The sequence below is a fragment of the Limulus polyphemus genome, unplaced genomic scaffold (assembly GCF_000517525.1).
Source record: "Limulus polyphemus unplaced genomic scaffold, Limulus_polyphemus-2.1.2 Scaffold123, whole genome shotgun sequence".
Classification (NCBI taxonomy): Eukaryota; Metazoa; Arthropoda; class Merostomata; order Xiphosura; family Limulidae; genus Limulus; species Limulus polyphemus.
The window spans coordinates 485237-498426 of NW_013665733.1; the positions used below are offsets into that span (position 1 = coordinate 485237).

Here is a 13190-nt window from a genome sequence, read left to right on the forward strand (position 1 = left end):
TTATATATATATATATATATATATATAAGAGAGTCACGGCGTGACGCGATAATGTATGTAGGTAGTGAGTAATTGAACTGCAGTCAGAAGTATTGTTGAAGTTAACATTCGTTGTTAAAACGTTTGTTACAGAGCGACTGTTGCAAATAAGTTTATCGGTAAAGTTATATTCAGAAAGAATAAACCAGTTTTATTAAGTAAGGACTTGTGTCGCTAAAATTTCGTCAGAACGAAGTTACAGAAAGTTAATTAACAAACGGAGACGTAACATATTAATATTCTAGGTCAAATCAGATAATATTGTTATGTATGTATATCTTTCTCCCAAATATCGTGCTTTGGACAGAGCAAGAAAAAAAAACTTCTAGCATATAACCAAAACCAAATAATATTTATTAAACATATTATTTTAACTTTTCAACAGGACAACAAGTAAACTTGTACCTGAGTGGCTGCTCAAGATAAATCACAATACATTAACATAACAATCAATCAAAGGTTCACACTTCTTAGGCTAGAAATGTTGTTAATTATGTTTTGAAGCATTTATGTTAAAGATAAAAATTAGGAAAGTTCTAAAATATCCATGTTCTTTAACCTATCAATAGTTTTATGATTCTAGTTTTTTTGCCAAATGAGGTTTGAGCTTAATTTACACTAACAATATCATTGTAACAATAGTCACATGACACCTGTTTACTTGCAGACAGAAGTACATATTTCAAAGCAATGTTGCTAAGTCTGCTTTTTCCCATTTTACAAGTCACATTTTCAAGAGATTATTTTTCATGAAAGTGAGATAAATACAATGGTATGACTTGTCATCAATAAAAACAGGGGATGTGGGAATGTTGAGGGTTTGACTTTCAAGGGTATTTCCAAGACCTCCTGATCAAAATCATCGATTTTCTTATGTTTTCAGTACTGAAAAATTTTTTTTACAAAATTCCATGACATTCATACCCTGTGTGTGTGAACCTTGACTACCCAAAAAGGAGGACCTTGTGAAGGGGAAAAACAAGGAAAAATTATGAGCAAACCCATACAATGTAGTAAATATTCAAGTTTTGCTACAATTGATAAGAAATAAATGACAAAATAAAAATTCTGTGGTTTTTATGCTTTACATAAAAATATAATGGGACTCCACTTTCTTAAGTGGTTGGGCCCCAAGGACTCAAGAAATATAAATGCAAGTGCAACCACTGCTGTATTTACATACCAGCCTAATTTGCATATAACCATGTGCAACACCTAATAGTACTACCACTGCACACTGTACAAAATATTTGGCCAGTATGTTTACACTACAGACTGTTGCAAATGCTTGTACTGACTTTATAATTATCCTGTACATACAAAAACATTACTGTACAAAATATTTTGCCAGTATGTTTACACTACAGACAGTTGCAAATGCTTGTACTGATTTTATAATTATCCTGTGCATACAAAACAAAACTGTACAAAATATTTTGCCAATATGTTTACACTACAGACTGTTCCAAATACTGGTACAGATTTTATAATCATCCTGTTCATACAAATGCATCTTAGTAGATTAATGATAGGGCAAAATGCACGTGTAATATTTACCTTACGAATTTCATGATGTAAGAAAAACACATATGTTCAAGAAGTCTTGATACAAAATGACAAAAATCCTATAACTTTTGAAAGCTTGATCCTGAAGAAGAAAGGTCCACCTTTCGAAAGAGCTCGGGTTATAATCATTTTGTCCATTAGGAATTTTATAATGCTGATACATAATAATATATATCTGTGAAAATTACTATTACAATGCAGTCCTTCACATTTGATGGATGTCATCACACTGATACTCAAGAGCACCTGTAAAATGAGTTTTGCAAGGACGTTTTACAGCCCCTGTTAACTCTGTCATGACACCTACTGTTTTGGGCCTACTACTGGTACTTTTATTTTTACCAATAAATAAGTAATTTTGAATTCAGGTCATACTATTATTTACCATGACATTGGCAACAAAATCAGCTATTTGTAAATAAATAATTGAGAAACAGCATAAGCCTGCTAACAGCCCTTGAAGACTGTTTGGTAGAAGCTATTTACATTCCTTGTGCATTTTTCAAAAGCAAGAGACTACAATGACATGCTAACAAAAGAATTAACCGTAGTGATCTACAATTGTACAACATACAGAAAGAATTTACTATAACATATCAATATTAACTTAAGACATAGTTAAAGAAACGACTACACATTTAAAGCTAATTATAATAATTCACTTACATAAGTCATATCCAAAGCTGTTGGAGGAAGTAAATCATCAATGGTTCCAAGGTCTTTAGAAAATCGGTTCAGAATTCTTCCTGATAATTGAGAAAACATTTATCCGTCTGGCCATTCATTCACACTTACATTGCCAATGTTCACAAGCAGATTTTCTAAGATTTTAGCTATTTGTTTGATGATAAAGTATGTTACTTGTTTGAGTGGATGACATTACCAGTCCTTACAGGATAGATTAGTATATAAAATATTAGCTTAAACTTTCTGTTATTAAATCATACTAGAAACTAAAGTTCTAAACAAATAAAAACATTCATATATTGGTTTGTACCAGTTTTATATTTTGATGTTATTCACAAACTAATCAAATTATCCTTTGCCTTAACTGATTAAGGATGGAAGATGTTGATGTATATTTAGATCTCAAGATGAAACCACAATACTCACCTACAGGATTATTGTCAAAAAAAGAGATAGGGGCTCGGACAATGCTGCCAAACATCTTGTTGTGTAATCCAACTGAAGATCGCATACACATAATAAAAAACATTGTTGTTCGAAGCAATGCCAAAATAAACAGACCACCAACCATTCCAGAATATATATAGATATTTGTATAGATGTCCATGAATTCATTGTCAATAAATAATTGGTCTGTAGTGTTATTGGTGGTACTACTGCTGCTGGTCCTATTGTGTCTTTCAATTGCAAGTCTCCTTACTTCTTCTCCATTTGTCCTAGTAAAGTTAATGTATGTGTTGTTAAAAGTAAACTCACAACTGAGTCAGCTTTACTAAACTTGACATTGATTGACACTATCTAATATTTTGAAATCATATGAATAGAGAATTAATGGCACATCACATTCATGTAAGGCATATTACTCTACACTTGAGTTTGTTTTTGCCTTCTTATTTGGATATTTTGAAATACAAGTCCCCTGTCACCTTATAATAAGACTGACAAACATTGCAAATAGCAAATGCATGAAAATTTATAAACATTTTATATTTTGCTATTGGCATTCTGTCTTTAGTTGAAAAAATATTAAAAAATTAAAATCTATATCTAACATATGTAAAGGTAAGAATATGCAATTTTGTTTTTATACAAAAACTTGTTTACCTATACAAGACAATACTACTGATACAAGATTGTTTCAGATCAACTTTTTCTAATTGAAGGTTAATTGTACTTTACAAGAATGATGTGTAAGGTCCAGTGTATCCTTAGAACTGCTACATCAATTATTGATCCTGCTCAATTTGATAGCTCTGATTAAGCAGAAATACCTGATGAGTTCCACTGTATCATAAATAAAAACAAGTTTTTGGTGAGGTTATCTTAGGCCACATATCTTGACAACTTTTCCACTGACCTTCTACTGTATGTGGATTTAGTTTCAAGAACAATGTTTGGGAAAAACAAAAAAAACTAAAAATTCATTGGAGCTACATTGTGAAACTTAATGGGTTAGTGGATGAATGTGATTGTTATAAGTTCAGTTTCTTTGGCCACCTTTCTCATGAAAATAGCTGTTGATTCAAAGATGTGGCTAGAAGCTTATGAACATTTGGCTCAAAATCTTGCTTATTATCTTGCCATCAGTACCAGGTATTGTCAGCTTCATCAGCACACTTTTTGGTTCAGATGGTTTTCTTTTGAACTCATAGCTTTCACTTTTTAGAGACATACTCCATATTGACTTAATTTTTGGAACCTATTGCTTGCCAGTTTTTTTTTCACTTTCATGGAGAAAACTGAAGGTTTACTTTTTTCAAAAGTGAGAATTTCCCTAAACTCTGAGGTTTTTAAATTTGTATTTTTTCTGTGATCACAGCCATCTTTGAGAATGTTGGAAATCTGCAATCTTTTCTGTTACTCTTCTTGTAGCTATGCACCCTTTACATCCCCAAGTGTGCATATTTGGGCACATTTTTCAACTGCAGCATTATCTATTCCAAAACAAGAAATTCCATAACAGTGTGGAGATACCACTTTCCTTTAGTGATGTGTGTGTAAATATATATGTAAATAAGCTTTACACATAAAGAAACAATTACACAAAGCTCATATTCATGTACAACTAAGATGCAATGTTCAACCTAGATAAATATTACATATTTTTTTCATGTAAGGCAAAGCAATGCTATTCAATATTTTTTTAGAAATTTATATGTTCTTGTTTTTTATAAGGTTAAAATGATTCCATCCTAAGCTACTTCCAATTTGAATTAAAAATGAAGCAGTTAGCAAGGCATCAACCAAATCAAAAATACTAGCACATTTCTGAGGTAAGTGTGGTGCAACCATCTACTTACAATTAGTTTGTAGATCCTAACTAAATTAAGTGCTGTACAGAAGGGAACATCTTTTTCTAAAGTCTCAGAAAAAACCTCCATCAATTTTCTAAGCTGTGTGTTACTACTAAAAACTGATGCTTCTGAAGGCTGAAACATGTGATTATATTCTAATAGTTAAAACTCAGTTATCATTAAAAAGTACTTGGTCATAACAAGCCTATTGCCTTTATAAACCTGATTAACATGTGTTTTAGATCTTTTGAACATAGTTTTAGCCTTTCTTTCTCTGTCACGTGAGAAAAGGTATTCAAACTATTCAAGATATTTTGGCATTCATACTTGACTAAATATTTCTTTTCAGAATTTCTGACTACTTATGATAAGAAAATAATTTTGAAGCTATGTTTTTTTAGTATCTGTTAAAACTACATAATGGGGCATAATAAAAGGGTGGTACCAAAGAACTGTAGTAATAAAACCACTAAAAGAGAAGGAAAACTCCTGCAAGAAACAATACATAGATAATTATATCCTCAAGGAATGACACTGTCTTGATATCATATATAAACCTAGTTTTGTCCACAAAACTATGAATATGGTACAAGATGTTTAAAAACCATTTTACATTGCATATCTAAATCTTTTATTTAAAAAGTTTGCTATTTTTCTTCTTCTTTTTTCCCTTTTTGAATAATATCTGATTGACGACTAGTGTAAAATATATGTGAGTGTGCATGATTAATGATCGCTGTTAAAAGTATTTCACTTGAGAAGCTTCACTTAGGAATAGGTTTGATATGCTAATTGAGAATGACAAAAAAGAATATTTTATGGCAGTTTTTTGTATATTCTGTACTACATCCAAACTTTTATGATCATATTCTAATAGCTAAAGCTCAATTCTTATTATTAAATACTACTTGGTCTTAGCAAGTCATTTTTAAGCTTTGTTCATTGCCAAATGAATTAAACCAAGTACAAGTTTTTTATCCTAAGAAGTTTTCCAAACTTTTCTTTACCAACCGAAAAGTTCACTCTATGTGTTAATTCCATTTCCTTTTTTACTTCATTGTCCTGGTATCAAACCTTGGCTGCTCAAACTACAAGCAAATACTCTACAAAGTGAACTAAAGGGTTAGCTGGAAACTGAATTTTCAGAAAGTGTCATGAAATTAATGTATACCTAACAGTTTCTTTCCAACAATATATAACAAGTTTGTTTATTTGTGTGCATTGCTTGTACTATAAAATTAACAATAATACACAATAAATGAAAATTTGAGTCATCCCTACTGGAGCTCCAGCTAGTCCCTTTCCCACAAAATTAAAATTTCTGCACAAACTCATTAGCTCTACACTGATGAAAGTAGTTTATAATCCGTTTTAACCAATCATATATAAATGTTGTCTGTAGCTATTTTAAAAGCTACACTTTGTTAGTAATTGTTAAAACTACATATTGAGACATGATGAAAGGGTAGAACCAGAGAAATGTAGTAATAAAACCACTAAAAGAGAAGGAAAAATCATGTGAGAAATAATACAAAAACAAGTATATCCTCGAGAGATGACACTGTCTTAATAGCAAATATAAACCTATTCTTTAGGATGGCCAAAATAATCTTAAAAAGAATCAATAAATATGTTATATACATATATATTTATATGCAAGAAAGACTTCTCAGAGTATACAGAAATTAAAATTGGAACTCTATTTTCGTTTTTATTTAGGAATTTCTTTACACAAATGTTACAAAATGATAAACTAACAACTAAACAATTTTTGAGTAAAACATTGCGAAAATATAGTTAGAATGATTATCTTTAATTAAATTTGATATACACTCAACACCTGACAGTTATTCTGTATTTCAGATAAGATTAAAACTGAATTTATTAGCCCTTGTTTGTAGCATGCATGTTTAAAGGTTAATCTGCTATCAAATCATTTATTTGAAATCAATATTTTGGACTTATGATACATTTTTTCATGGTTTTGCTGTTTTCATTGACAAATCAGCTGATACTACATTTATTATATCTCACTCATAAAAGTTTATTATAGCTCCTGTTACGATCAAGAAATATCGCATAGCTATTTATGATGGAAAATAATTTTCTTTTGTCCTTGAAAAGTTTAAACTATATATTTATTGTTTGTCTAGACAGTTACAAAGAAAACCCCATATATAAAATAACTATAGCTTTAAACATGTTCTATGGGGAACAAAATTTCACCCAAAGTATACTGAGAATTGCAAGTTTTGTTCAGGAAAATGTGAATATGGTACAAGATGTTTGAAAACCATCTTACATTGTATATCTAAATCCTTTTCTGAAAAACATACACTTTTAAAAGCACAATACTTGAAAAGTTTCATTTAGATATAGGCTTTATATGCTGATTGAGAAAGACAAAAGGACATTCTGTGACAGTTTTTTGTACATTCTGTACAAAATTCAAACTTTCCATAATAAAACTTACAGGACTTTCAATTTAAAAGTAGTTAGAATGTACAATATTATTTTTCTGAGGTATCCAACAGGTAATAATTTTAAATACACATCTAATTTAAAAATAAATTTATACTACAGAATTACATATAATCTAATTATAAACTTCAAATATTTGGAATTTATCTGTAGACTGCTTAATCATATTGTGGCCATAGGTTAAATCAAATTTCATAAAAATGTTATTCGTACATGCATTTTATTCCATAAGCATATTATCAAATGGATAAGACCACAGTAGATTGGGCAAATTTGTGACATTTATTTCGGGGTCTCAGTAATACTTCTGGGATCTGTGGTTATGATAAAACATGAAATTACCTTAAAACTTGATTAGTAATACTTGGTAATAAACTTAAATAAACTGTAATTACTATTTCAGTAATCATAAGAACTTGTCTTTATGTTTTGAAGGCTGGAAAAATTAGAAAATATATCCCTTGTCTTCACCATATTTGTAAACACCATCAAAATAAAGCAAGTGTACTCTGAAGGACTAAATAAGTGCTCAAGTGAGGCTGATATCAGAAATATTATAAATAACTTTCTGTTTTTTGCTTTTATTTCTGATAAATCAAAAGATCCTTTGTAAGGAAACATTAAAAGAAATTTGGTGATTTTTTTTTGGGACTTCTTCATTTGTAGCCAGTACCTACATAAATAATAGAGGAGTAAAAGTACCAATCAATTTTGAAACCTTTGAAATTATAACAATTTTATATAATCATTCTGTATATCATTTATCATAAAATAAAAACCAAAGGTGGCTTAATATATCTTACCATAAAGCAAGCCAGAAGTCACTTCCACTAAAAAGTGCTTGTGCTCCTATGGAACTTATTATTAGCAGTGGTATAAGAAACCATCCTGCTCCTGTCTTGATATAGTACCAATAAACTGCTCCTTTTACAGAGCCAGTTGACCGTAATTCTTCTTCTTGTTTAGGATAGTCTTTCCCATTACTTCTTTCTGAGAGCATCTATAGTTTCAAGTGCATAATAAATCTAAACATTAGGATTCTTGAAAGCACCAGTAAACTCTTTGTAAACAATAATATGACTAAATATATCTATCAACTTATATTTTCAGAATGTAAATGAAGAAAAATATAAAAATAGTGTGACATAACAAATGGTGCATACTGCAGTACTCATTTATTATATTCTCTGATATGCCAAAAGTATGTATAAACTTCAGACAGGAACATTAAAAAAGTTACATGCCTAATCAAGCACGTAAAATACTCAAGACCTTACAAACTAAAGCAGACTCATTTCATCTGCAAATATCTAATCAAATCAATTCAAATGTAATCAATCACAAGGCTACCAGAAACTAAGTAAATGTGACTAAAATTATCAGTTACAGCTCATTGTTGTACACAAAATATTTGGCAGATAAAAGTTTATAGTAATCTGACGTATGTTGACATTTTTCTAGCTTCTTTATTTATAGGCAGTACCTATATCAATAATAGACAACAAGAGTATACCAGATAACATTCTGAAAACACTGAAATAATCCATTTTAAAAAGACTCTACATATTATTCATTCTCACTTAATATGCTTTATAAAACTTGAGCCTAATAGCATGATACAATGTTTTGCCATTAAGCCTTCTGTTACCATTGTGAAGTAACTCAGTGGTAATTTTATATTTAAGTTTTGGTAGGTTTATAGTTAAAAACTCAAGTACATTGTTTTCTAATAATTTCAATTTCTTGATAGCTTTTTGATAAAAAAATTCAAAAACCCAACTTTTTCTTTTCAAGTTATAATTAGATTTTTGTGAGGTTTAATAGTCATATTAACCTCTTACTTTAAACTTAAATGTACTTCTATAGAAGCTTTCCTTATCCAAAGAACAACCAAATTTCATTTTGAACCTCACAAAGAAAAGCTGTCTTATCTGTGAAACTTTCTTAACTTTAAGAATTTGTTTATATTAACTTTCCCTGTGAAAATAAAAAGAAGTATAAAATATTGTGATTTGAACCATAGTACATATGTAAAGATATATATAAAAAAAATTATGCTGCAAATTCTTATTACATGCTTTTAACTAATCTTACAACACCACAATAAAAGATAGGTAAATAAGCAGAAAAAAATTAATTAACTGAAGAGCATTTTTCATAAATCTAGTTTGTAAATGTGAAGAGTTAATTTGATGCAAACTTTCATTTTGATTCTATGAATATTGATAACAATACTTCAATATATATTTTTTAATCTTTTAAGACTCATATTAATATGTTAATTATTATCATCATAAGTATGTATGTGGTAAGTAAAAAAAAAAGCTAGTTATATCTTGAGATCATAAAAGCAAAAAGAACAAATTAATGAGATTTATAATAAATAAAAACAATAAAAAATATATATGAATTGTTTTGTACATATATTTGAAAATACAGCTTACTTACTGGGTGTGGGTCATCTTCCACTGTTGAAGCCAGTGATAAATTGGATTCACATAAGGCACCCTGAGATGTTGGCACCATATGTTGAGCAGAATGACTGGCTGAAACTGTATCCCACAAAGAATGTCTTCTTGAATTGTTATCACCAACACTTCCTGAGCAGTATATGTCCTCAACTCCTGAGATCTTCATCTCTTCAGCTAGCCAACTAGAAATTGAACTGGAGGATACTACCTCAGGGTCTCGTGTAACTGTGGGTGATTTCTTCTGGGCTATAAAAGTGTCAATAGGACTAATGGACAAACTCTGCTCAATCGTAATATGGTTGGCCTTTAAGGAATCTCTTTTTGGATCCTCTTCGTCCATTTCCATTACGGATACAAAATCTATACCACTGTTCAGTAGATGAGTATAGTTCCCAAGAGCAAAACACTTCCCCTAGCGATTAGACAAACATTCATGAATATAATACATGACAGGTTTACTCCTCATGGCAAAATACATCATATCCAAATGAACAGTTAAGATGTTCAGCAGTACTTACATTAAAAAAACTGGACAAATGAATCTAGTATCAATGCTTACAGATGTTCAGCAGTACTTACAGTAGAAAAACTGGACGAATGAATCTAGTATCAATGCTTACAGATGTTCAGTAGTACTTACAGTAGGAAAACTGGACGAATGAATCTAGTATCAATGCTTACAGATGTTCAGCAGTACTTACAGTAGAAAAACTAGACGAATGAATCTAGTATCAATGCTTACAGATGTTCAGCAGTACTTACAGTAGAAAAACTGGATGAATGAATCTAGTATCAATGTTTACATATGTTCAGCAGTACTTACAGTAAAAAAATTGGATGAATGAATCTAGTATCAATGTTTACAGCACCTACAATTAGAAATGTGTAAATTAACTAATTCATGTTTCCCTAAAGAAATCCAAATCATCATAAAATTGGATTAGTGATCAACTTAAAGTTACCATTTTTCTTACCTGAAAATGTATTTTCAATAATACTCACCTCCACAGGCAGTTTAGCTATATTCTTTGTGTGTCTGCCTAAAAGATTTGAATTCTACAACTCTAGAAGCAATTCTTCCTTAATTTCATGCAATTTAATATGAAATGCACAAGTGCATGATGACATTATCATGCAACAAAAGCCCTTCATCAATAGGAAAGCAACGCACCCACAAGTGCAATAACTCCCTTTATGTAATGCACTCATGGTAAAAAAAATGTGAACCAGAAGTGGGGAGGATGGGCAGAAATGTGTAAAGAGGTGAGTATCTATTGGAAATACATTTTCAGATAAGGAAAACATTACCTTCCAAGATGATAACTCACCTTCACATACAGTTTCAAAAGAATCCCAAGTTGAATTGGTGGAGGAGCTAGTCCAAATTTTACCTAGATGACCTCCTTTCAGAAAGGAAACCTATGACACTTAATGGCAGGGGCTTCATATGGGCACACCCGTGGAAGACCTCATCTCACCTTGACCAGAGTATACTTGTCACTCAGAAAGGAAAGGGGGAAGAAGCAAATGAGCCCTGTGTGTCACAGGGATGGGCGAAACGAGAACATTACCATCTGAGTCGTTGCACACATGCAGTTGGATAGCCAACATGTGCAGTGTGGTTTGGGTGCATTCTGACCATACCTCATGTGCTCACCTCAACTCTACTGTCTGACTCCAGCTACAGGAGGAGGGCACATCAGTGATACAGTATAGATTTCTATAGTACGTGTGCACACCTCATCTCTACTGTCAGACTCTAGGGGACAGACTCCAGCTGCAGTAGGAGGGCACATTAGTGATACAGTATGGTTTCGTTTTGTGTGCTTGCCTGAACTCTACTGTCAGACTCTACAGAACATACTTCAGCTGCAAAAGGAGAACACCATAGTTATGCAGTATGGATTGATAAAGTGTGCACTCATCTTGACTCTGCTGAACAGACACTGGCTGTATGGTATTGTAAAGTGAGTGCTCACCTCAACTCTATGGAACAGCTGCAGGAGGAAGGTTATGTATTATGCAGTATGGTTTCATATGTAGTGTGTGTATTCTCTTGGAATCTACTGTCTCAGGCTGCAGAAGGAGGGTACAAGTGATATGCATTATGTATTAGAGGGGTGACCTGAACAACAATGACAGTGTCACCACCACCCTACTTCTCAACATATTGCAACTCCTTTGAATGGCCCCAGCAGTTGAATCCAACTGGTAAGGATTCTCCATGGTCCACAACCTCAGTGGCTATAAAATGGTAGGTGGCAAGAGTCTCCCTTGCTCCACTTGATGAAAGGGGGAAGAATCTGCATTGAGGAGTCCCAGAGAATTTCCAGATTCTCATCGGAGCCTCCAGTCGGAAAAGATTTTCACTGATGACAGTACAATGAGTGACAACAAAACCCTATTTTTTAAAAGACAGCAAGTGCAAGCCACAAGGATACCTCAAGTGGTCTTTCAGGACACCCCATTTCACAATGGGCACAGGTGGAGCTAGGGTGGATGATATGAGCACTTTCCATTATCCTACCTCAATGTAATTTTAAGTAAGTATAACCTTGGAAGTAACAGGAACCACATGGTGGGATCTACTGAAATGAAAAAGGCACTCTGAAAGAGACATGGTTCATATTTTTCTCAAAAAAAGTGGGATGATTGAAGAATGTCAACAGGTGTAAGCTGATAATCTTTCAGAAGATAAAACAGCCAGAAGGTGTAGAGGAGAAAAATATGTGGAAACTATCCAAATGCCCACCTGGAGAAGCTTGTCCTAGGGCCAGCAAAGAAGAAATGGAAGAGAATGAAACAAGTGAAAATCAAATGAGAAAAAATATGAGACAGTATGTGTTCATACAGATCCCCAAAAAAACATACCAACAGGAGCAGTTGATGGACCCATCCAGTAATCGTAGATTTGGAGAGGTCCTTGGAAAAAGAGGAGTCCCAGGGTGGGGACCTTGAAAGGGAGAAATCCATGATAAGACACACAAAACAGGACATAGACACTAATTTTGGTTCAAACAGACTAACAGGCAAAAAAAGGACAGGAGATAGTAAAGAATTACTGTTAATCTCCCAAGCGATTGAAGTCTGGGGGAGGAAAGATCAGTCCAAGGAGAGGAGAATATAAATGCATTGGAAAAAGGTGCAAGAAACATCTACACATGATGGTCACAAGTAAATAGACATCACCTTTTCAGAAAAAATGAAATTTTTCAGTCATATTCACATGAATGGATATATTTATAATTTAACCCGATGACTACCGGTAGTAACTTTCTTAGCAGGCAATGCAAGTGTGCATTTGTGAATTGAAAAAATGATAGAGAACTTATCTTTTAATGGATTTCTGATTTTATTTTTATAAATAGTAGCATAACATTCAATTATTTGTACAAAATTGTATTCTTTAATGAAGTTTAAAGAGGAATTTAATGAAAAAATCCTAAAATACGTTTTAGACTGTAAATAAGCGCCCTCTGAGAAGAAATGTTTTTTCAAAAATTTTTTTAAGATATTTCCTTTCACCTCAGCACTGGTTCTGCCATCTATGATTGGTATCTAAACCTTTTTCTAGTCTGTTTTCGTTTTAACCTGCGTCTGGGCGTGTTAAACCTCAGTTGTAAAACTTTTAGCCAATCCTGGTCGAAAGTGT

At 32.2% G+C, this 13190-nt stretch overlaps 1 protein-coding gene across 2 annotated transcripts in view; it reads right to left on the reverse strand.

Moving 5' to 3' along the window:
• Positions 1-13190, reverse strand: part of LOC106472674 (multidrug resistance-associated protein 4-like) — a 121499-nt gene that overhangs the window by 19058 nt on the left and 89251 nt on the right. For both annotated transcript variants that reach the window (XM_022402154.1, XM_022402157.1), the window contains 4 exons: positions 9516-9950; positions 7871-8067; positions 2719-3008; positions 2272-2351 (listed from right to left, as the gene is read on the reverse strand). In XM_022402154.1, the coding sequence (XP_022257862.1) occupies positions 2272-2351; positions 2719-3008; positions 7871-8067; positions 9516-9950 (1002 nt within the window). The remainder of the gene's footprint in view (positions 1-2271; positions 2352-2718; positions 3009-7870; positions 8068-9515; positions 9951-13190) is intronic.